Source organism: Argiope bruennichi, chromosome 7 (assembly GCF_947563725.1).
Source record: "Argiope bruennichi chromosome 7, qqArgBrue1.1, whole genome shotgun sequence".
Lineage (NCBI taxonomy): Eukaryota > Metazoa > Arthropoda > Arachnida > Araneae > Araneidae > Argiope > Argiope bruennichi.
Genome location: NC_079157.1, coordinates 81,250,860 through 81,276,873, shown reverse-complemented (window position 1 = coordinate 81,276,873; position 26,014 = coordinate 81,250,860). Strand labels below are relative to the sequence as shown.

General features: G+C 29.2%; 1 protein-coding gene across 5 annotated transcripts in view; it reads left to right on the top strand.

Annotated features, from left to right (window-relative positions):
* Positions 1–10,795: 10,795 nt before the first annotated feature.
* Positions 10,796–26,014, top strand: part of LOC129975615 (neurogenic locus Notch protein-like) — a 60,287-nt gene continuing 45,068 nt past the window's right edge. For all 5 annotated transcript variants that reach the window (XM_056088692.1, XM_056088691.1, XM_056088690.1 and 2 more), the window contains exons 1-4: positions 10,796–11,046; positions 18,332–18,430; positions 20,083–20,196; positions 25,587–25,697. In XM_056088692.1, the coding sequence (XP_055944667.1) occupies positions 10,854–11,046; positions 18,332–18,430; positions 20,083–20,196; positions 25,587–25,697 (517 nt within the window). In that variant the 5' untranslated portion in view covers positions 10,796–10,853. The remainder of the gene's footprint in view (positions 11,047–18,331; positions 18,431–20,082; positions 20,197–25,586; positions 25,698–26,014) is intronic.

The window sequence follows — 26,014 nt, the reverse complement described above, 5'->3', positions numbered from 1 at the left end:
TCTCTACCCTATTTCATGTCAAATGAGCCGGTATTTTCGAATTTAGCAATCATTTTTCGCAGACCATTTGTGGTTATTGGATCCGATTTTATGGATTTTAATGTCCGAAACTTTCTGATCGCTTAAGTGTACGGTCATCGTTCTTATAAAAAACGCTTTAAGAGCAGAGCGAAATCCTTCTAGAGATGACGAATATTTTACGAGCAGTTATTACGTAACCAATATCATAAAGTCACAAATACCAGTGATCAATACTTTTCAAAGAGATGTGCGATTCAAATCCTCGATACGATCTTAATGGCGATATTTAGATTGCAGGATTTGGATCAATCGAGTAGCAATCGATACGATCTAGTCCAATGGAAGCTCTCGAACAAAACAGTAAAGGAGAAATCTGTGAAAGAGTTGAAAAAAGAACGGACCGGTTATTGTTGGAATTATCATATCATTGAATTGCATATCACTGAAATTTATCGGAGCGGTGACTTTATTGGAAAGTGTGAAGTCGCCGCTCCACTTCATGAGAGTGACCTTGACTTTCCGATATTCGCATCTGCTGATGCACTATTCCATACAAATCATTTTTAATTCCTTGTTACATGACTTTGTATATATTCTGTTTACTGCTGTCGCCACCTATTTGCAGAATAATAGAAGTAAAGTAAACATTTTAAGGAAATAACATATATATTTAGTTCAAATTTTTCAGAAAATGGTTTACTCCAATAAAGAAATTCAATAAATAGTTTTGAAAAAAAATCAAATTTAAGAAGTAAGCTGAAATAGATAAATTAATTCATCACACGTTACTTAAATGAGTGAATTAAGTATTAATTACAATTAATAAATTTTATATTTAATATTAAGTAATAACTTTTAATTAATAATATGATTGAAATAACAGATATTTGGAACAAATATTTAAAAACAACAATAGCAAAATTATTTGTTATTCAAAAAATCGTGGATTATGCGTCTCTAGATCCTTCATAGTCAGAGTCATGATGAACCATTCAGGCAAAGAGCGGGTGCTCTGCCTTTTTATCGCAGCTATGTCTACAGTGCGCATGTCACATATGAATGAATTGCATATCTCAAGATAATGTGAACCCTAACAGCAAATGTGCCATTTGTCGGCTAATTATAACTAAACTAAAATGTGTCATCTGTCGGCTAATTATAACCAAACTAAAATGTGCCGTCTATCGGCACATTTTGGAATTATTCTTTTTCCTTCGCCAAAAAAAATTCCATTGCCTCGCGATTGTTCTGCTAAAATATCAAGTCTTTCTGACCAGTAGTTATAAATTTATCCAGTTTTAAAATCGTAACTTTAATTATAATCACCCTGCATATTAGTCTTTCGACAATTGTAATGCAGAATTTTCACATATTCAACAGATGTTCAAGGGAATCGGGTTTGAAAGGCAAAATCCTACAATTTCAGAGATGTTTCAAATAATCCTGTTCCCCTTAAAGGGACTGAAGTTCTGTTTCTTAAATAATTTCCCATTCTTTTTCTTAAAGGTTTAAGCATACTGCTAAACTTTTACATTTGTTTTATCTGAATGCAAGCGTTTGATAAAACTATAGGGTTTTTTTCCTTTCCCTTCATTTCTCAATTTTCTTTTTAGAAAATATTAGCAATAATCAACTTTAAACTGTAAGATATTCGTATGTTGAACCATATTGATCTAAGCTGTATGATCTGTAGTTTCTTTCAATTCATTTAAAATTAATACATTTTTAGCATATAAAAATCAAACAGTTTCTGAACTAAACATACTTTGCATATGCATGTAGAAATTGCTCTTTGGATAATTGTAACTCATTGATTGTACCATTATGTTTAAATCAAAATATATAAAACGGTTTATTTGTGCCATTGATATAAAACAATACATTGTTTTTCTTTAGATTCCTCATTTTCAAAATTAAAATAATAAAGGAGACAAAATGTTGATGTTTGGCATTTAGCTATGAATGATTTTCAAAACTTAGAATTAAACGGAGAAGGATTACCGTTACAGGAATTGTATTAATAATTAAATAAATAATAAAAAATAATAGGATATAATGATAAAAAATTAATAAAAGTATTCATTAGAATTATTTTCAGCAATAATTATTTATATTTGGTTAAACTCTTTCATAACTTGGTTTTCTTGACTAAGAAATCTATCGAAGAATTAGTAAATACTACTTTCATGAAAGTTTTTAATTAATTTGAAAGTTACAGTTACTCACTAAAAAAATAAACTGTTAGCACAGAGAATACACAAAGGGTGTTCAAATGAAAAGGTACGAAATGACAATATGGGTATAAATGAAGACTTTATTTAAAGTACACACCATAGGCCTGAGCACAACGATCCCATTGATTAAGAAGCCGAGTGATTCCTTGTTCCCAGAATTCCTGTGACCGTGGCGAGACCCAGTCCTTCACAGCGTCCTTGAGTTCGCTGTACGAGTTGAAGCGCTTGCCTTTCAGATGTTTTTTCAGAGGACCTAACACATGAAAATCGCAGGGAGACATATCCGGGCTGTAAGGCCTATGGTCGAACTACTCCTATTGGAACTTGGCGTTCCACATGCATGACCCTGGAGACGTGTGAACACGCTTTATTATGGAGCAGAACGACACCCTCCGTGAGTAGCCCCGGTCTTTTGTTCTTGATGGACCTGCGTAGTCTTCGAAGTGTCTCACAGTACACATCGGAGTTAATGGTTCTTCTCCGCTTGAGGATTGCAAGAAGTAGTTGACTTTGGACGGCGAACTCAAGGACGTTGTGAAGGACTGGATCTCGTCACGGCCAAAGGAATTCTGGGAACAAGGGATCATTCGGCTAATTAATCAATGGGATCGTTGTACTCAAGCATAATACCCACAGTGTATTAATACACACAGTGTCGTTTCGTACCTTTTCATTAGAACACCCCTTGTATGTTATATCTGATTTTCATACTGATCATATATTAAAAATCCATGGTATGTAGATATATATCCTCCGGAAAAACTTGCACTTAAAAATAAACTCGTTTTTAGAGGACGTAACAAAGCTTATCTGCGAGGCCACTTCACATGTGTTCCTTATCCAGTTTGAATACGTGCAGTGAGGTTTTATTTTTTTCAAAGTATATTAACAGAAAAGGAGATAAAATATCTGATTCTCTCAGCGTGCATTTTAAACTTTTCTTTACATTTTTTTTTTTTTTTGAAATTTCATTATTTATTCTACTGATTTAAACAGTTCTATAAAGCTCTAGCAATTCTTAACCTTTTAGCCAGCATGCGTTATATGCGTAATTCTAAAACTTGTAAATTTAAATGAGCTAGAATTCGATTCAAAAATTAACAAACATTTCTAACACTTTACAAATTCTTCTTCGGGACAGCATTTCCGAAAAAGTAGATGTCATCTAATTAGAAGATCTTCATCTGGTCAATCTTTTATTTTTTAATGTTTTGATTTGGATTTTGAAAATGTCCAACTTGCGAATCATTTTTGTTAATTTTACTTTTTGTATCTTTTGTTTCGTGTGCCTCTTTCCTAGTGATTGCTGTTTATCTTCTTCACTTTTTTGTTTTTACTGTTTTTCCATTTTAATGTATTCAACAATTCTTTATGTAAAATTTATTTTTTCTTTGTCATTGAAGAAATTTAAATTTTATTTAGCTTTTTTTCCGATTTGAGTAATATGTACAAATTCGTGAAATTATATTAACAACTTAAAATAAACTTCTTCTTGCGTACAGCCGACCACCCCGCCACCACTGAACGTAGCAGTATCGACAAGATTAACTTAAAATAAACTAAAAGGAATGAGTATCGGATATGGAGCTTTCATTACAATTTGTGATCTGTTCACAAATAAACGTCTTTTCTTTTAATAATGGTTCTAAGATAACAAAATTCCATAAAATTTGAGAATATTTTCTTAACGTTAGTAAAGCTTTCTTAAACTGTATTTGTATTTCAGAAATAAAAATATAATGAAATTCACAATTAGAATATATAATAAAGCCTTAATTCTTTACGGAAGCTTCTACACTTTTCATATATAATAAAGTAATTATTTTTAATTACAACATTATTGCTTAGCTTCTAACAAGTTGAATGTATATCTAATAATAAAAAGGTATTGTCATAAATGAGAAAATAGAAAGCAATTTCAAGATTTTCACTTACTAATATTTCAACAGAAACGGACGATCTCATAAGCAAAAATAAATAAATAAAGACATATCAAACCTCAAGATGAGTTCAGTTCAATTATATTAACGTCCCGCTTGAAACCAACGGAAACTCTATTTTGGGATGGATCTCGTAAATTTCAGCCGCAGCCAGATCACGAGGACGATACCTGAGCTGTCACCCCCTCTCCTAACTTCCACACAACACCAGTGGGAAGACGTTTGGTCCCAACAGATCCGCTTACATGACAGTTTTTGGTAGAATCGTGTCTCGAACCTGGTCCACTGGTTCTGAATCCAAAACCTTAGTATCAGGGCCCCAAGATCCTAAATCTCCATTTGAAGGAACATTTAAAAGATATCAAAACAACAAAATTGCTCAAATTGCTAAAATCGTTTACTTTATTAATTGCAAACGTATACGAGGCGTTTAATCATTACAGAAACATTTTTGATTTCGATTACGATTATTTGTCTGAAGGAATCGGGTTGTTCGCCTATACTCTGCATTCCATAACGATGAAAAAAATAAAATAACACTATAATGTAGCTTAGCAATACTATGATGAAAAGTTAATCAGGATAGTTAGAATTTTACTAAGAAAAAAAAGCAACATATGAATGATCTTTACATGTTTCTGAGAAAGCAATTAAGGAAAAGCAATTTGCATTAAGAAATAAGTTCGATTAGTTAAATGTTTGTTAGACAGTCTTTTTTTTTCACTTTCTCTTAAATATAATATAGAGAAAGTATAATAATCATTAAAAAATTCGAACTCGAGATTCTGACGAATCTCCACATTATAGATCTGACTGAACTTGAAAATCCCATTTTTGGAAAACGTCCGTCCGTCTGTCTGTGACAAAGGTAATTCAAAAACGCTTTGAACTAGACGATTGTAATTTGGGATGCGGTCTTTACACCAAATCTTCAGATATCTGTCAAATGTTAAAAAAAATTGATTCTAATGAAGTCCGTCTGTCCGGCTGTTCGAATATAAGTTAACACAATAATTACAAAACAAAGAGTGCTAGATAAATGAAATTCGATACACAGATTTATCATCTATAGTGCATACATCTGTCAAATTTTTAACCACATCTATCTGAGGGTTGACTGTCTGTCGGTCTGTATTTTCAGGAACTTGTAAATGCAATGACTTAAATATATCAAATTTGGTATAGGATTTCATGGCTACAAGTGCAGTTTTTGTTCCACTTTCTTGTTTCAGTAAAAGATGTCTAAAATACAAATTAGATTTTCGAATACTATTAACGGCATACCAGTGAATAATCAAGAAAGATGACTCTATAGATTCAGTAGAAATGTGAAATTCACGCCAAAAGTTAATATGTCGTAACTATTGTACGTCAGTGCCATGTAAGGCATTCTCTGGCAAGTCACGTTTATTAGGGAGTATGCAAGAAAGTTTTGGGGAGACCACACCTGCTGGTTATTTAAATCAGATGACTGAAATTCGTATTGTCTTTGAGTTCGTCTTGTATAGTAATATTCTATAGGCAGATAGGATCTCCTAAGATTTCGGTATCAGCATGGGATTGATAACTTTTCTCCAGGGTGGGAATTATTGACGATAACAGATTGCTGAAAAGATTTTTATTATGTGGATCACAATGATTGTAACATGGAACCGAACGAATTCTAATATTTTTTGCCTTTTGTCCACTACAACATTAATACGTGCTGACATTTTTTATTGGATTCTCAGATGGCTTTGACATTTAGGCCTATCTTGATATTATAAATAATTTTAAACATATTCTTAAATTAGATACTTGAAGAACTTCAACGTCTTGCCAATTTTACACAGTTTAATACGAGTAGTATCCGAAGAAAAAATACAATCAGAAATGTACCCTTGATGTATCAGGTGGGAGGAGAAAAAGATAGCTTATTTAAGGTTCAGAAGAAAATTGAAGCAATTATTTAGATGCGATGAAAATTTTGAAGGAGATTTTTGCTAATTTAAAGATTGAGTTCATTTAGTAGTAGAGAAAGGAAAAGCAAATTTTCTGTTGCAAAGGATATAGTTGGGTTTCATTTAACCATAAGATTTCCATAAGAATTGAATTAATTAAAAAATTTCTTGGAAAAATTCGGAATTTTAAAATCTCTGTGTCGTATAAACTGTATAAACGAGGAAGCATTGGATGACACGAAATATTTTATTTTGCAAAACTTCAATTTCGTTCAGTTGAATTTAGCAGCAAGTGATCAAATTTGATATATCTTGTTAGCATAAGTTAGGATAGGTTATTTGTAATAGTGTGTGCTACAGCATTTTATTCTTTAGCGGAAGAGGTAAACTGCTGCCAATGAGAGGAACTTTAGTCCAGAATTTTTCACTACTGTAGTTGATATGGTTTTTGAAATTTGACATATTTTCTAGAATCATACCGATGAGTTTTACTTCGTTTCTTCAAAGTCAGGTCATTTTCAAACAATTTCATTGCGCATAATGGTTTCTTTGGTTTTCCATAAATATGACAGCATAGATTGTTTTCAGTAACTGATGGAAATATTGGAATGTTTGAGTCCTCTTTGAAGTGTTTTGGTAACAAATTGTGGTCTGCTACCTTGAGTAAGGATGACAGTATCATAATAAATAAATAAATAAAAACAGTTAGTGATGCAGTTACTATTTTGAAATTTGGCAGTGTAGATTTTATAAAGTAGAGTACTAAGGATGCATACCTAAGACGCCCCAGTTTTGATTCATTTTATTTACTCTGCTTAGATTTAATTTTACTTAAATGCTCTACTGGTGAGGAATTTGATTATTACGTTTATGAGGTAGGATGGTATTTCAAAATCTATGAGTCTATACATTCTGCCAAATTCTTTTCATACATCAAAGAAATTCCCACTGTTGTTATAAAAGCCATGCGTGATGATATTGTAACGGCACTTGTTCTGACTTGGCGATACAATGATATGAACTGAAATCGACAGTTTCCAAGTTCATGTCGTTCTGCAGCTAAAAGTTGTTTTGTTATTGATTTACTTTCTGTTATTTATTGTTTGTTCTAGAATGTTCTTATCATTTCTGAATCTTTCTAAATCTGAAAGATTCGAGTCATTCCGTCTAGTGGATAAAAAGAGATGTAAGGTTTAGTTCTTTGAATAATGTCTCGAGTTCAAATGAGCGATTCTGAATTTAGTTCACACACGGCGTATCTAAGGACAATATTTATGACTCTCAGAAGCAGGTGAACACATTCATATTCGGGTATGAATCCATATTGCTCTCGGGGAAAATATGAATCCATTTTCATTTGTTCTTGTCTTGTAAATATAGCCATTTCATAGATTTCTCTCAGGTTCCTCAAAAGGCTCATTAGCCTGTAAATTCCAGGAAGTTTTGGACTTTATGTCAGTTTTTTGGTAACGTTGAGACAGATGCTATCTTCCACATTTAGGAAAGAAATGATGATATTTCGTGTGTCTGTTAATTATGGTGGAAATAAAGAGTGATTATTTTGGAAGGAATTTCAAAACTTTGGGAACATGAGATTTCGAACGTCTATTCCTGTGGAATTTTTGAATTTTTTTCCTTAATAATTGCAATAAATCCTTGAACAATAGTCAGTTTAAAATTTCCTAGTTGGCGAGGGCTGTTTTGGTATCTTTCACATGCAACATTGACTTTAAAGATTTGCATGTTGTCATAAAGTTCTGGATTGGTTTGAAAAGAATTCACTAAATGAGGGTCTGAAAGCACTGGATTTGCCCACAGGAATGATCCTTAAACCAGCCATTTCTATTATAGTTGGTATTTGAATAAAATTTTTTGTAAACTTAAAATTTGCTTCATATATAGTGTTGTTCTCGGGATTTAGGCTTAAAGAATTTTAATCTTTTGGCGTTTTTTATATTTCATTCGTGGTAAATCAATATTTAATTTCATATTCATTTCGTTCATTCATTTCATTCACCTGAAGTCATAAATATTGTATTGAGGTTATTGGTATTATTGGAAAAGAACGTCAATTCAAAAAAGACAACATGATTCGATTATTATAGCAGTTAAAATTCTAGACGATCACTCTATTTCTGCTTCTTTCGGTGAGAATCCAAGCAATATGCTTCACGTTCAATTCAGCAATAAAGTTGTCAATTTCTTTCACATCATTAAGAGCTGAAAAGTGAATGCTCGATTTCAAATCAAATTCCAAATTTTTGATATTTTCGAACATCTTCCAACATGAGAGGATGTTTCTTGGTTTCTTATGTGACTTCCTTGTTTGTCTTTACTGTTTGTTAATTTTAAGTTGAAGAGTCACTGAGTTATCATCACTACTGCTATCCTTATTTGAATTTTATATAGCGTTTCGGTATTTAATCGCAGCAATGAAAATAAGAATTTTCGAAACGCAACATTAATTTTATCAATATCATGAATTCGGGCGTTCAACCAGGCACATTTTATAAACAAGAAAATAACTAATCGAAACTACTTGGTAGAATATCTAGCTCACCGTACATCATCACAATTATAAACATCTGCAAACAACGCTCTAAAAGAGATAAGTTTTGAGGGACACTTATTGTTTCAGATATTATTGTATCCATTGAACATTTCACCAGGAAATCCTCAAGATGGGGGCTATTCATTCACAGGAAAATATCGTTCTATGTGCATAAGCTCGAAGACCTATACATTCCAAAATCGCTTCACAAAAAATTTAAAAATTAAACAGATGGTAGTTCGGTAAGCACAAATAAGCATTTGAAATTCTCGGAGCAAAATGTAGATGGCGCCACAAAGCAACTGGTTCAATGTAAATATAGGAGAAGCCAAAGCATCTTCGGAGTCGAAAAAACTGTATCGCTTTACAGAAACAGTAACAATATCTTTTCCATCCTGAAGTAATCGAGGTAGAACCTCAAAATTTATCCTAATTTTTAATTAATTAAAATTCTAACTAATTTTTTAAAAAAATTGTCAGGTCTAAGTCAGGCAGATGAAGAGTGCGACTCTTCAAAAATGGTACTTGGAATAAATTGCCAACTTGATTGCCAGCCCGCAGCTGAATATTTTTGAGCTTAGGGTTTCTCGAGCGTTTTCCCGGATTATTGTTTCTTTAAAAAAAAAAAAAAAAAGGAGGGAGGGCATTATTTAATGAATCCTACAGAATATGATTATGTATTCACAAAAATTTGAAGCTCTTTTTAATTAATTATTATCATTTTAAACTTAAGGTAGATGATTATGTTAAATGTTGATTTTTCTGAAATTATGATATTTTTATTTAATATTCTTAAACTTTGAACAGGTTTCTTTATAAAATCGTTAGAATTTTGTATCTACGTCTATTTTATGGGAAGTTACACTGATTCTTATATTTGCTTTTAAATTACAGTTCTAATGCTGTTTTACACGTTTAGATGCCATTTTTTTCAAATTCTAATCTTTGATAGAATTTTCTTACAAAAAACTTCATAAATTAAATTCTTTTCTTCGTATTTGGTATAATAGTTTCTCAATATGTTCTACAGTAACTAAATTAGAGAATAAATTATTTATTCATTTAGATATATTTTATAGTTGTTTTAGAGCTTCACAATGTGAAAAAATAAAATTCAAAATTTCGTGTTATTTATCAGTCGAATCTTAATATTTAAAGACTGGATAGAAATACTGCTTATTTTTTTAATTCAGGAACTAGATAATATATTTCTCGAGCAATCTGCAAAATTTTAAGCAAATCATTTCACAAACCTCTAAACTAGACTTTTTGCCTTATGTCTCTTTTTAGCTAAAACAAGCTCCCTTTTTTTCAAAGTTGCAATTAACTGGTATAGTTTGGTTGGATAGATGTTTTTCTGGTATTTTAATAGAAACATAAAAATAAATAACTATTTTCGAACTTTTTTTAAAAAAAAATATTTATTCCGAACCTAGTCACGTAATTTAAGAAACAATTCACTTCTCAAATATATTGATTAATTCCACTAAAAATAAGAATTTTAAAATGTTTTTACTTTTATTTTTGGTATCAATTTTTCTCAATATCATTGGTGTGAAGTGACATCACTAATACGGAATAAATAAATTGATTAACTGATACACATGTTTAAATAGTATATGTTGAATAAAAGACATAAATATAGAAAAAAAAGCGTTGACACATCATAAATAGAGTAAAAATATCATACTATAATTCTTACCTTTAAGATTATAAATGCAAGCCAATTTAAAAAGGCCACGCAAGGAAGCCATTGAAAAATGTCTATTAATATTCAATTTATGTCAAAAGTTTCGGCTGATTTTAGTGGTATAGTATCAAAATGTTTATAAATTTTAATAGAATTGCTTAAAATTCCTTTTTGAAAATATTAATGGAAGCATTTTGAATAAGTTTTTGACTAAAACATCCCTAAAAGGTTTGTTTCATTAGAGATTTTTAAAAAAATAATAATTCAGTCTGAAAAGGAAAGCTTCTCGATTGAACGTCTTCTATGTGATAAATCATATGAAATCGAATCAAAGTGGAAAAGAGAAATAGATTTGTGATAAATATTGTCGAAAGATAAGGGAAAGATAATGGTAAGACATTATTGATAACACTCTCAGAGTTAGAAGAGGTTCATAATTTGTTTGAGTTTCATAGATTTATAGTTTCGAATATAGTAATGTTTTTCAAATTCGAAATGAATATGAAATATCTTCTCATCATATTAGCATTATTGTATTTATCTCAATATGGATTAACTGCAACACTTGAGTCCCAAGATCGATTTCCTGATGAAACCCGTTTCAGTTTCAACAACGAAACTAGCATTCAGGTGAATCGTATGTTTGAAGACCAGCTTCCAAATAATGCAGGTAGTAAAAATTTGAATCTATAGCATTCATTTTAATATGTCTATGAAATGTATATTGTATATATACTGTCTGAAATAATTTCAAATTATTTTATTAATCGTTACAGTTTAGACATTATCAACTTTGTTCGAGATTGTGCAATAAAATTAGTTTTATTATTAAACTCACCTGCATTCATAAAGAAAATATAATGGTTCCAATAGAAATTTGCTCGTTTGTTTAAGAAACTGAAGTCTAATAATTCTTCAAATCTGTTTTTATCTTTTTTATTAAATAAATTGTTATGTTTTGATCATTCTTAAGAATTCTTTCTTTTATTTGGCCGAAAATTATTCTTCGGGATTCTATTAAAGACAATTCATTTTATAAAATGGTATTTGAACAATGAAGCCATCTATCAGTGTCTGTAAAAATTCTAGTTCTGTTTTTAATAGATTTAACGGAAACATTTCCACAAAGAAAAAAGAAGCAATAGAGTGAAAGGTTTAAAAGTAATCGATTATTTCTAACTAACTCGCATTGAATGGTAGGTATGAACCAAAAGAAATTGATTTGATCAAAAGGACATTCAATAATTAAAAATCTGAATAAAATTTTATACTGAAAGATAAGTTAGTCCATCTTTTGCATTAAACAATGATTTTGTAGATTAGATTTCGAGCGAAATAATAAAAACTTTCATACATTATCCATGATGGATTACTAACTCAATAGTTCCGGCTTCAGCATCTATTGCGATTGCAATGCTCCTAACCCCGAATACGTGACAAAGTTCATAAGTCTTATATACTGTCCCGGAAAAAGTTAAGGAGTTATTCAAGACTTTATTCTGGAAACGTTTATTGACCCTTAACTGGGAGATTAAATTTTAGGACTTAACTGGGGAGGGGCGGTCTACAAGACCGCATTTTATTTACACTCAAATTAAATTTTCTAATGAATATATTAGTATGAAAAACTGCCAATATATTTTGCAAATATATTTTGTTTTTGATATACAAATATGTTTTAGAAATTTTTCAAAATATATTATCATTGAAAAAAGTAAATGCGCTGGAACATACCTTTTCTTTTCAGATTACATGTTACAATAAATAATATTCTTGTAAAACCATATTACTTTTTACTTTTTAAATCAAATTTATTTTTACTGTATATTAAAGTATATAGGAGACAATATAATGTAAAATTCAACAATTATATGAAAAATAAAAAAATTGACTATGTGTAAATTTGGCCTTTTTTTATCGGTTTGTGTGACTCATAACACGGTTTTCTAGGGCATTTTAAACATACAGGTTAAGAACTATTTTAAAGATCAACCTATAAATTCTGTATACATATCTCTTGGTATATTAATATATTTTATAATTTTTTCAACATACATTGTCACTAGAAAAATTAATTATGTTTGAACATACATATGAAAATCAGTTGAATGCGAACATTCATTGAAAAACTCTTCTGTACAATTATCCTTATCACTAAAATCACTTTATTCTTCATTTAAAAGTGTCTGGAGCACTGCTTCATAATAGGATCAGTAAACTGGATGATATTTTGGGGGCCAAATTTTAGCACCATCTGCTAAGCCTTGTTTATCACTGGGACACTAACAGGGAGATGCGGTCTCAGAGACCGCACTCGAAGAAATGACTGAATTATTTTAAAAAGCATCTGCTGAAATCGGTTGAAAAAGTGCAAGTGCATTCAAGGTCATAAAACAGGAAGCTACAGGGTCAATCCATTCAATTGAGCTAAAAATAGAATAGGGGTGACAGAAAATCCATCGCTAGCGGTCTCACAGACCTCACGTCCCCAGTTAAGGGTTAAACGATCGTAAAAAAAGTATCATTCGAAAAGAATTAAAGTGCGCTTAAACATTTTTGAATTAAAAACTTCCTAAGGGGCATATATACTTCCCTAGGGGCATATTCAAATAAGAATGTATTTAAAATTTTCAAATATTTATTTTTTCATGCAATTTTAAACGATATCAAAAGTTCTTCCAGGGATTAAAATTTCATTAGATGAGGTCTAGTCGTTTTGAAATTATGAGCTAATAAAATTTTGCCCTTATGTTAAAATAAAATTTTCTTATTTTTTAAATTTATGTTTTAAAAAAATGTAGTTATTAAATTTCTTTTGTTAAGGAAATAGAAAGTATTCTACCCATTTTGCACATACATGTATCATTAAAAAGTAAATTTTTATATCCAAAAAAAAATTCAAATTACAATATGAAAATTTTTAAATGGCAACACATTTAAATTTGGGCGTGCACCTAAAGACAAGCCCATTTTTTTAAGGAACTTTTCAAATACCATTTTTCATATTATAATGTAATAACATATGTAAGATTTCATCAGAGGCAAGAATTATATAAAAAATATGATTTCCAATGCCAAGTGTTTACTTATAGTAGCTTCTTTTAAATGTGGAAGATAGATCTTATTTTTGTGGCAAGCTAGAATTTTTACATAGAATGTCACGTAGGAAATATAAGAAATTATTGAAGAGCTAAAATTTTATTTTCAAGTAAATACTTTTAAGATTTTCAAAATTTAACTTTGCAAACGTATTGACCAAATTATTTCTCTTTATAATAATGCAGAAAAAATGCCACAATTTGAATTTTAAAAAGAACCATTTTCGTTTTTTAAATGTATTGTTATTTGTAAATGTATTAAAAATGTCAAATGTTAAATGTATTAAAAATAACCATTTGCGTTTTTTAAATGTATTGTTATTTGTTTATGTGCTCAATATTTCTTACAAAAGCTTCTGCAATTTCATAAAATTAATCTGTCGAAATTGTAATTATTTCAATATTGTATGTGTTAATAAAAGGAATTAGAAAAATCATTAAACAATATTTTATTGAGTAATGCATTTAGCATTCATTCTTCAATTCAAAATGTATCTTACTTTTATACTATGCGAAGCGAAGTATACAGAAACGAACATAAAACCCGAAAAATTCCCATTACATTTAATTCAAGTAGTATTAATTAATATTTAAGTTTGCAACTATTTTTGCCAATTTAAAATTATATATTTTTACTTCATATTTAAATAAAAGACAATAATTTAAATAAAATTTCAAAATTATGAATTTAAATCTGTTTAAGAGTCGAAAAGAATAGTCTTCTTAGGAAATAAAACTTCTCTTGATAAGTATATTTTTTAAACAAAAATTGTTTATTTTTTAAATATAAAAAAAAAATGTTTATTTTTTTATTTAAATTTTTAAACAAAATATTGTTAATTAAAATCATTTTTAAACTATTAACATTTATAAAATATAGGCTGCCTTTTTCATTTGATATCACTTATATAAACCGCGATTTTTCAAGTAATTCTGCTTCAGCGCCCAGCCGATAAATCATGGAAAAAGTCTGATTTGCATTAATCAGTGAATAAAATGCATGACATTTTTAAAAGCAGGAAGCAAAATAATTCATCATTTCATATATATTGCTTAGTAGCACTCAAATATTGTACAATATTGTATTGATCAATATTCACAATATTGTATAATAGTGTTGAATATTGATTAATATCATATAATGTCGCACAATATTGTACAATATGGAGCAACAGGCAGAGCTACATGGGATTATGAGAAATGAGCTTTGATAATAGGAATAATATATACTGCTAAAGATATACATGAAAAAAGCAAAAATAAATTAATTAATTAATTAAAAATCAGTTAATTTTTTCTCTAGATTTATCTGAGAGTTATTAATTTTAACACTAAAATTTATATCCTATTAAATATTATTCCGTCTTATTTAATTAAGATCTTATTAAGATTATACTACCTCTCATATTTCCTTTAAACAATAAAAACTATAATGAATTACCTTTCTTTTGCTCATGCAACAAAACTTTCCATTTTAATGCTTAAAGCACAGCAGCACCCAGTGCATTTTAAAACTTTCAATATTCTTTCACATATCTTTGAGTAGAAAAAAAAATAACTCAGAAATTTTTACTTTAAATATTTTGCCACGCATCAATAACAATCGATTTTAAATGTAGATTTTAATTTTGCAAATATTTTAAAATTTCACAAAAATAAAAAATATTATTGTTGACATTCAGAGAATATTTAAATATTACTTCTACAAATGCGGAAATCATTAACAGCAAATTTCAAATATCTCTCAACGAAATCTTGGTAGAGTAACGAAACACTGTACTCTGGGTAATTTTACAAGGGGAATTTATTCATAGCATAAAAAAGGGCGTTGCCATAGGAAATTTCCGAGTTCAGCACAGTTTTAAATATGTAGACAACCCCCTAAGAAAATTTCGGTTATACCATCGTTTAGTTTATCGCAACATTTTTAAAACGGTATATTTGTTACGCCGATCGAAGCAGAAGAGCGATCCTTTATTGTGGCTCCTTCATTTTTTCATTCGTAATTGTGAAAAATTCCGAATGCTAGCTCACCAAAATTCCTTGTAATTGTAATTATCATATGAGTTGTATTATTATAGATCTATCTATCATTATACCTATATATTTTTATCTGGTTGAATTGTTAAGTCATATTATTATCGTATAATTGTTATTGTGCAAAATTCTCTAAAATAAATCAGTGTTTATATTTCGAATGTTTACTTGCCTGGAGTACTCATTAGCAACTACTGACTGAGTTAAATGCGAGGTAGATCAAATGCAATCTTAAATCCCCATAGTATCTTGAGACTCAATGGACCGAAGTGAATTTCAATAAAAATTTTTAACGATTGGTTGTTGCACTTATATGTGACACGACAGTAAAAGAAGACTGTTTGTAAAAAAAATATTTATAATTATATCGACGTTAGAAGTATGGATTTTTACTCCAAAAACAATATGTAAAACATATAAAATTAGTATCTTGTTTCTATTCTAACTTAATTATAAATTGTTACATTTTGAAGATGCCAGTAATATGAATGAGCATTATAACATTAAAAATTAATTCAATGAAAATATTCTGTTAAAAATAAAAGCATATTAAAATTGACCCTTTCATGCATTATATCTGAAAATTGTGGTACAGGTAACAAATGCTTTTCTTAAAAATTCATCTTATTTGAATGGCATGTTGACTTCTAAACTAAACATTTCGCAAGCAAATAAAATCTTTTCATGATAAACGAGTCTTCAAAATTATCTTTCTTAAAAATTTTCAATAGGAAACACTTCACCGTAAGATAATTTTTTTTATCCAATTGATAGCATGCAAGCTTCAGATTTGGAATGAAATAGTTTTATTGAAATGCACTCAAAAATCAGAAAGAAGGCTTTTAAGTTTTTAGTTGGCATTTAATATTTCTTATATAGACATAAAAATCGTATGAAGACAAAGATTAATTTTAAAGAGATAATAAAACGACAATACTGGATATTTTAATGCACAATGTTATTATCTCGCTGACTTGGACCTCGCAAATCTATTTTCCAAACAAGCTATTTTTATTAAAAAAAGCTAAACAAAAGCTCCATTTTTAAATTTATTTGTGTAAATAAGGTTTAAGACTTTATTTACATTGAGTAAGATTAAGAATTACAAATTGAGATTCCAAAACTCTTCAATATTATATTTAAAATAATTCTAATTAAATAATAATTAAAGATATTTTTATCCAAAAATATTACAAGCGTTGACGAAAAATAAAGTCACTTAGGACCCGTGGATCCAGGCAACTCAATGTCAAAACAGCGAACGCAATTATAAGCTTGCATAGAGCCTTGTTGACAACTTGTATCCATGATTTCGCGAGATCTGTGCCACACTCGAACCCTACATCTGATTTTACCAACTGAAATCATGGCTCATACGACAAAGTCACAGTTTTTTCAGCCGTCTAGGGTCCAACCGATTAGGAAACGAATCCAGGAGAGTGCTGCAGGTGATGTTGTGCTTTTAGTAAACGCAGAGGTTATCTTTTGATGCCATAACCCATTAAACTATGGCAGAAGATATTAATTTCGCCACACTGCCCTAACAGACATGTCCGTCATATATCACACATCAATTCTTACGGTTATTTCAAGTAGTGCTACCTGTTTATTAACACTGATAATTCTACGAACAAGTTGCTGCTCTCAGGAATTAAGTGCAATGTGTCGGCCACTGTGCTGTGAACAATAGTATGTTATACGCGTGGAAGAATGCAGGAAAATAAATGCATCTGCGGAGGAGTATGTACTGTTTACCATTATTTAAATGAAAGCATTAAAGTCTCAGAACTAGGACAGAGTTTTAAAGTTGAAAATAATGACTTGAACTCTGTACTAATGGTGCCAGAAATTCTTAAAATACCGAAAGATTGACATTTTTTTTTTGACAAAAATTTAAAGTTTAAAAGTGTTTGCCTTTCTTCCGTTGCGGAACGCACATTTGGGGGGAATAGAGATGATTTTGAGAAGGTTTTCTCGAAGAGTTGACCCGCTCTTCTTGTAACAAATGTAGGTGATAAGGAGGAAGGTCAGAGGTGGCCACCTGTGGCTCAGTGCCAACTGCCTCGAGGACGATGCCAATTCGGAAAATGTGTAGGTAATATGGATGGATTATGTTAAAGACAGCAGTCGGCCACAACAAATCCTGTTCTCAAACGATTTCCGAAACGGACTGTCCCATGCTTCTAGCTATAATTACCATTACGCATTCAAAGTTTGTTAATTCCCATTTTTCGGCCATAACCAAGTCAGAAATTTTTTATATATATAAATATATAATAATAATAATATATATAAAGAGAGACAGTTTTACAAATATATATATATGTGTGTGTGTGTGCGAGTGTGGGTAACATGAAACAGTAATGAAAGGTCAATATGGATTAAACCGAATACATTAGCTATAAATTCTGATAATGCTTGTTCAACGAAAAATATCTGACGAGTTCCGCTTCAAACATATTGTTTTATTTACTTATTGTTGATTTATTATGTACTAGTGTTTCATTAGTTTTTAATAATTAAATATTTTTTTTGAAAAATGAAGAACCGTAATAACCTATTATTCCTATATATTTAAACTACTTATTTAATTACATATTTAATTAATTAAAATATAGTAATATATGTTTTATAGATAATTTTAAAATGCTTCTAATAAATGCTCCAAATTGAGCTTTTCAGAAAGTGATAGGAAAGAAAAACTGTATTTCTAGGCATTTTTTAAGAAATTATATTTCGAGAAAGAATTTCAGAATGAAAAGGAACATTAGATTCCCCAGTTTTTTCTAACACTTTTTTTTTGGCTGCTTTTCCTTTCAGATTGCGATTGTAAGAATGGAAAATGTGTAGAAGAAGACGGAAAAGTAGTTTGCAAGTGTAATCCTGGATTTGGCAATTACACCAGGTCCAATTGCAAAGGTATACTTTCTCAATTTTGTAGCAAACTAGAAAGAGATTTCAATCATTATAAACTGTTGTTTAATAATTTAATATATATATCATTTTAAATGTAAATTTTGATAAATTCGTTTTTTTTTTGTAAAATACATCTGCACACTGAGAATTAATACTACAAAATCTTTATTTTGTGAGCGATTTTTTATTAGATAGATTAGCAATGCTTTTATTTTATAATAGTAGTTTTACACACCCATTATATCACAAATAAACGTTAAGAGTGGATGCAAAATTATTGAAGAATTCCAACATAAAGATGGGGTAATTTCAGAAAAAAGAGTTGTAAAAGAATTTCAGCAAAATTTGTAATACATTTTATGATTGTTTCAAAGCATATGAAATGAATAAAAGCATAATTTAAAAACACTCTTTCAGTAGTATATTAATTTTTTTTTCAAATCCATTATCAAGTGATGTTATTTATCTTTAAAAAAATAAGCTAAATATTAACTGATAGATAATTAAATTCAAAAACATTAAATATTAAACAGTAAAATTAATTATGAAAATATTAAAATTGCGCATTGTCTAATCTCTATTTTATATTATTGAATGAAAAGATTGGATTACAAATCTTCCTCTTTAAAAGCTTGAATACCCGTATAAAAAGTTAAATAAGCATATGCTATATAAAATTTTTTCATTTTTTTTTCGTATTTGTCTTTTTTAGGCCCTTTACCTAACCTAAAATTGATTCATCGCCAGATGCAAAGAAAAGAAATTCGTCTTTAGAAGAATGCCATCCGTTTAAATAAGAATTTTATATTTGTCACAAATTTTCTTTTTGAAACAGAGTAGCACCTTTTGATATTTTAAATGTATATTTTATTAATGTACATTTCAGTCCTTTCTGACAAAAGAATATTCACACCAACTATATTTTATATAGAGATTTAATTACTTTAAAATGTTTTAATTGAAAGTGATCCATTTGCATTTATAATAGAATGCATAGAACTATTTCGCAGTCGAAAGAATTTAATATATTTTATCTTTCTATTTTTAGATTGGCTTATAAAATGTTAGTTAAAATGTTAGCTATCAGAAAAAAAAATCTCTTCTAACTAGAAAATACGGTAAACAGAATTTTTTGTATTATAGATTATGCATTCATTCAAGTAAACTTAAAGTGAAAGTGGGATTTCAAAAAGTAGAATTAATGACTAATCAGATGGAATATTACAGTAAAAGTAGATGTAGTCGATAGTGACAATTTTTAATGACAGTAGATGTTGTAGATATTTTTTCATAAAATTCTCAAAACAGAAACATCGTTGGGGTTTCATGGAATAATGTACATTTTGAAAATTCCAGAATGTTTAGCATCATTATTTTTGCAATAATTTAGAAATGAGATCTTACTAGGAGTAGACAGGATCATTGCGTATAGTTTTTTCAAGTGTCCTTTTGAAAGAAATCCTAACTTAACAAAACTGTCTATCAGAAGGGCTAAGAAATAGATCTACATTTACAAGTATAACAACTTCCATGTAAAATCTAGGCACAACCATTTTTAGAACCACAATCTGCATTTTTGGACACAATGTATAAGAAACATTTTATTGCATATATTTTCCAAACTGAAATTCTTTCCGTTTCACTTGTATTTTCAGCTTGTGGATGCGGGCCAGATTCAAATTGTATCTGGGTATCAACAGGGTGGTTTTCATCTAAAAAAGTATGTCTATGCAAACCAGGATATAAAGAAGAGAATGAAAAGTGCGTAGGTAGGTTATGCATTTATAATTAGTGAATAGAGAATCGGTCCTATGGAGGAATTCTTTTTATATGAAGGACTTCAAATTCATTGGGGAGTATTAATTAGAGACTTTATTTTTACTGACTTTCGTTTTGCACCACAAAAATATTAGGAATGAAGTTTGATTTTCGTGTGTTATACCGATATTAACAAATTTCAATATTTATTCAGTCTTAAAAATGGAAATTGCATTTTAAAGTACTTAAAGATACTTTTATCAGTTAATATTTGTCAAATTATTAAATTATTTCCATGCATTTAATTTCAGAAATTAAAACATGAAAGAAAAATTAAAACAGTAATTCATTTTTTTTTAAATTTCCCACAATGCTATCAAAAAAGAAAAGGTTTACATTGGAAGATATTTCAAAGTAATATCTGATATTTTCTTTAGGAAATAAAGAATAAATGCATGCAATAAATCTTTGAAAAATCGAAGTAAAAATAATGAAAAGTGCTTGTTTGCAGTGTTGCCCGTAGCTCCATATTCAGTAGTTAAGTTGCAATAAAATGCCTTTCATTTCGTTTTGATAATCGTAAATAGAAAATAAAAGCTATATTGAGAATTTTAAAATACAGATTTTCAGATAAATCATAAAAAGAAATTGTGATTTAAGTTAAAAATGGATTTTTTTTTTTTTTTTTTTTGCGCAGATGGATTTTAATATTAGACAATTAAATATATGAACATTGGAATGTTAGTGATATAGAGAGTGCAGGAGCTGAAAACTCCGAACAATTAAGTAACAATAATTTATATGGTTAGAAAAATAACTTTTAGCTTTTAGCCCTAATAAACTTATAACAACCCAATACAAACATACATTAGAAATGCATACTTTTTGATACGCCAAATTTATGCGATTTAGCTTCTACATTTAATTTTTTAAAGATTTCTTAAATATATGAGAACCGAAGAAATAAAAATTCATGGAATTTTTTTTACGCTTCAAATTAATTACATTTCTCAATTGTATTTGCCATTTAATATATTTTTTAAACATATATAGAAGAAAATGATGAATTTTTGATGAATCCAAAGTTTTGAAGTATCCATTTTTCCTGCTCTAATATATGATATATTTTATAACTTTATAAATTTGATTATTCATTCTTAAAGAGTTACAGTCCTTTATTAACATTAAAAAGATTCTTCGTTATAGTTCGAACCCTTTTATCTTAACTTCTAAACAGATTCAAATGGCGACTTTGTTTATAATGAGGCCTCTCAGAACTCTGCTTCAATTTTCTTGTATAAAAAAAACAGTTATGTTAAAAATAAGAATTTAAATACCATTCTGATATTAAAAATAACATGCAATTAGAACAGAATAAATTAACTGAAACTACTTTTCTGACAAAAATATCTTCATATACTATTATATTGTGTGTGCATATATATATATATATATATATATATATATATATATATATATATATATATATATATATATATATATATATATATATATATATATATATATATATATATATATATATATATATATATGTATGTGTGTGTGTGTGTGTGTGTCTTTTCTTTTCGCTTCTAAAAGAATGGGCAGGTGATATTTCACTTTTTCCCCCAAAGTGACATTTCCCCCCTCTTTTTTGAATGCTATGAGTCCTTAAAATTTGCACCAGAATGTTAGAGCTTTTAAAACGGTTATACAAATATGATTTGTAAAATAATTATATACTTTTAAAGTACTGTATCTTTATACCCCTTTTTGTACTTACCCCATGATTCAAGGTCAGTACAAAATGGACTGATCTATCTGCACGGATTCGTTCAATATCTTGAATGAAGATGAATAACTTGAAGATCTTGTAACAGTGTTTCAGAACGTTTTGTGTTACTTAGGATTTTATCATGATAGTCTAATTAAACAGCATAATGCCCTTCACCATAGAGGCTGACTGACCATTTGGTTGAGAAGCCATTCCCATTTTTGGAATTGCTCATGATATTCTAACTAAACAGCATAATGCCCTTCACCATAGAGGCTGGCTGACCATTTGGTTGAGAAGCCATTCCTATTTTTGGAATAAATTCTAGCAATCAATATTTAAATCTAAAATAAGGTTTTATTAAAAATATTTTTAATTTTTTAATACGGTTATCATAAAAACATTTCAAATGATTAAAAGACAAGGTAATTCAATATAAAACTATTCCTTCTTTCAAGAATATCATTTCTTTCTTGCACTGCAGTCACAATTTTCCTTTTCCAAATTCTTAGGAAATGCTAGACATTTGAAATATTTCAACTAAAAAAAATATTTAGGTACAGCCAAAATGTTTCACAATGAAGCAAAGTTATCGAAATATCTCCTTTTAAAAATGTCACTCAGATAGTTCTTTGCATTTTGCACATTTGCGTTATCGAAACTTCAAAATGCTTCTTTACTTTCTCGTATGCATAGTGTAGAGAAAGTATAGTAATCGTCAAAAAATTCAAACAATATTTTGACTACCATTTTCTCCTCTCGAAAAGAACCTTTTTGAAAAATGTCCGTCTGTCTGTTTATGACAACGGCAACTCAAAAACACTTTGAGCAAGACGACAAGAAATTTGGTATACGGTCTTTATACCAAATTTATAGATTTCTTTTAAATTTTGTGTAAATTCTGCTCAGAGGAAGTTCGTCTGTCCACCTGTTCGAATGCAAGTTAGCACGATGATTACTAAAAGAAGAGAGCAAAATAGATGAGATTCGAGGAAAGATTCAACAACTATAATGTAGATACTTGTCAAATATGAGCAAAATCCAACATTAGGTTAATTGTCTGTCAGTCTATACTTTCAGAAGTAAAAAAACGAGTTAAATTAAAAACGGAATGAATTAAATATATAAAGCAGGTGAGTAATTTTGTGACTTATTTTTAGCTCTGTGCTAAATTTTGATTACAATCGGTTGGTAAAAACATATCTAAACCCGAAATTCCATTTTTGCATAATATTAATGTATGCCAGGTATTAATCGCCAAATTACTCGCCAAGGATGGCACGATAGATTCAGTGAAAACGCTACATTCATGCAATGGTTAATATTTCGTAACTATTGTATGTAAATACAATGTAAGTAGGGATTTCAATACCGGGATACCGAATACCGGTATTTTGAGCCATTTTACAATTTTGTAATACCAGTATTCACAAGTTTAAATACCGGTTTTTCGGTATTTACTAGACATTTTTAAAATTGTCTCCACTATATGTTGAGGGATCGCCAACATAGCAAAATAGTATACGTTTTTGTTTTTATGTCTTCCTAACGGGTGAAATTAATTAGCTAATAAATGGCTTAATTAATTGCTTAAATCTAAATTAGCGAAACATGGATTATCCTTGAAAGAAGATATTATATCCATAACGACTAATGGAGCAACAGTTATGAAAAAAGTTGGAAAGTTGATTGGTGCAAATCAGTAATTGTGCTATGCTCATGGAATTCAATTAGGAGTAATAGATGCATTATACCAAAAAAATAAAGAACAGAAGAATCCAAATACTGTGGATATAGAAACTCCGGATTCCGACATTGAAGAGAGTAAGAATGAGAGTGATATTGACAATGAAGATAATGACCATGTAATTGTGGAAGAATATATTGCTAATGAGGATGAAATATTAACCCATCAAGAATTGCTTCCTATAATTTATAAAGTTCGAAAAATTGTTAAGATATTTAAACTTTTCCCTACAAAAAATGCCATATTACAAAAATATATACTAACTGAAAATAAAACAGAATATATGTTAATAATAGATTCTAAGACACGTTGGAACAGTTTACTCCTAATGATGGAACGATTTTTGAAATTTAGAAATCCAATCAAAAAATCAATAATCGACTTAAACCTGTAAATTAATTTTTCAGACAGTGAATTCGACTTAATATCCAGAACTATATCAACTCTACTTCCAATAAAACTGACTATAGAGGCATTTTGTCGGAGAGATTTTAATTTATTAACAGCTAATGCAACAATACATTTCATGTTGCAATCATAAAAGAACAGCACACATCACTATCTGAAGAATTATATATTACATTGAAAAATCGCACAGAAGAAAGGCATACCGAAATAGAAAATGTCTTATGGTATTTACATAATTATAAAGATTTTAAAAATGAAAAAGAAGAAAAGAAAATAATCAATTCAAATCTGATTAAATTTAAAGTAAATTTTCTTACAATTTTTTACCCACAAACCTGTCCGCATTCAGAAGAATTGGGTTCACTTATCGAAGATTATGATGATACTAAATGTCGATAGTGAAAAGGATTGTCTCTTGCACAAAGATTAGAATTAGCGATAAATAAAAAAAATTTAATGAACCAAAATACAATACAGAAATCAGCTATATCCAAAACCATCCGACGAGTAATTGATTTATTTGAAGATGAGGGATTTAGTGGTAAATACTTGGGAAAAGTATATCGCGTATTACTAACAGTATCACCAACTAGCGTAGATACCGAAAGACCGTTTTCGAAAGTTGGTCATTTTTACACAAAATTACTTTCGAGGCTTAATGACAGTACAATTGACGCATTAAGTTTTTTAAGATCACATTTCAAAAATTTGTAATAGTACCACAGACTGAATAGTGATATTTACACTTTTTTTGTGATTTAAATAAATACGATGTTCCATTACTTTTTTTGATTCTTTATATACTGTTATAATTTATAAGTTGCATATTATTTTTTGTGATATTTACACTCTCTTATAAAACTGGTAAATAAAACAAAAAAACACCTTGTTTCCTTTCTTTTTCTAAAATTTCTAATACCGGTATCAAAACCGGTATCCCGATATTAAGATCTCAAAAATACCGAGTAACGGTATTGAAATTTTGGTTCGGTATTGCAATACCTAAATGTAAGATGTCCTTTGGCATGACATGTTTATTAGAGAGTATACGAGAAAGATTTAGGGAGACTTTTCACACTGCTTCCTCTTCTTAATGATACTTTAATGAAATTTGTTCGCTTGGATTTATTCTCCAGCCTGAAAACATGGAGCAGAATTGGCTTTTTGAGTTTATAAAATGACTGCTTCATAGGGACCAATATTGCTTTAATTTTTAATATACCCGAGATATATTTCTAATAGGCCAATTAAAAAGTATAAAAAGATAATTGAATTAACATGTCCTCTTTCAAAATTAATTTATCCCAGTTATTTTCAATTAAGGATGAACGGACAACAAAGACAATCACGTTTATTTTCTAAAGCATTCATTCAGAAAAAGTAATTTATAGAAATAAGAATAAAAAAAACTAGATATGTCCTATTTTCATTATATGTGACATTTTTCATATATGTTTGAATTAAATATTTAGGTCCTTGCACTGAAAATCCATGCAAGAACGGAGGTACCTGCAAAGATACAAAAAGTGGTTACGAGTGTATATGTACTTCCAGTTACACAGGCAAAGATTGTACAACGAGAGGTATGAATAGTACTGTTCTTTTCTCTTTGTAAAGTGGCAATAATTTCATACATCTGAAATGTATTGCTTAGTTCATACACTCGATAAATTATACTAAATGCTAAGAAAAAGCTTTATCAAAACATGTATGTATTTAAATTCAACATGCCGATAAATAATTATATTCTATTATTTATATTTCGAGGCCTTGAAATAAAATAAAAAGAAAAAATGATATTAATTGAGATCGTGAAATAAAAAAAAGAAGTAAATAATATTAATTCTTGCTCATTGGTTGTCTGCCATTATTTCACTCATTTCTTAGGTTTGTACATAAA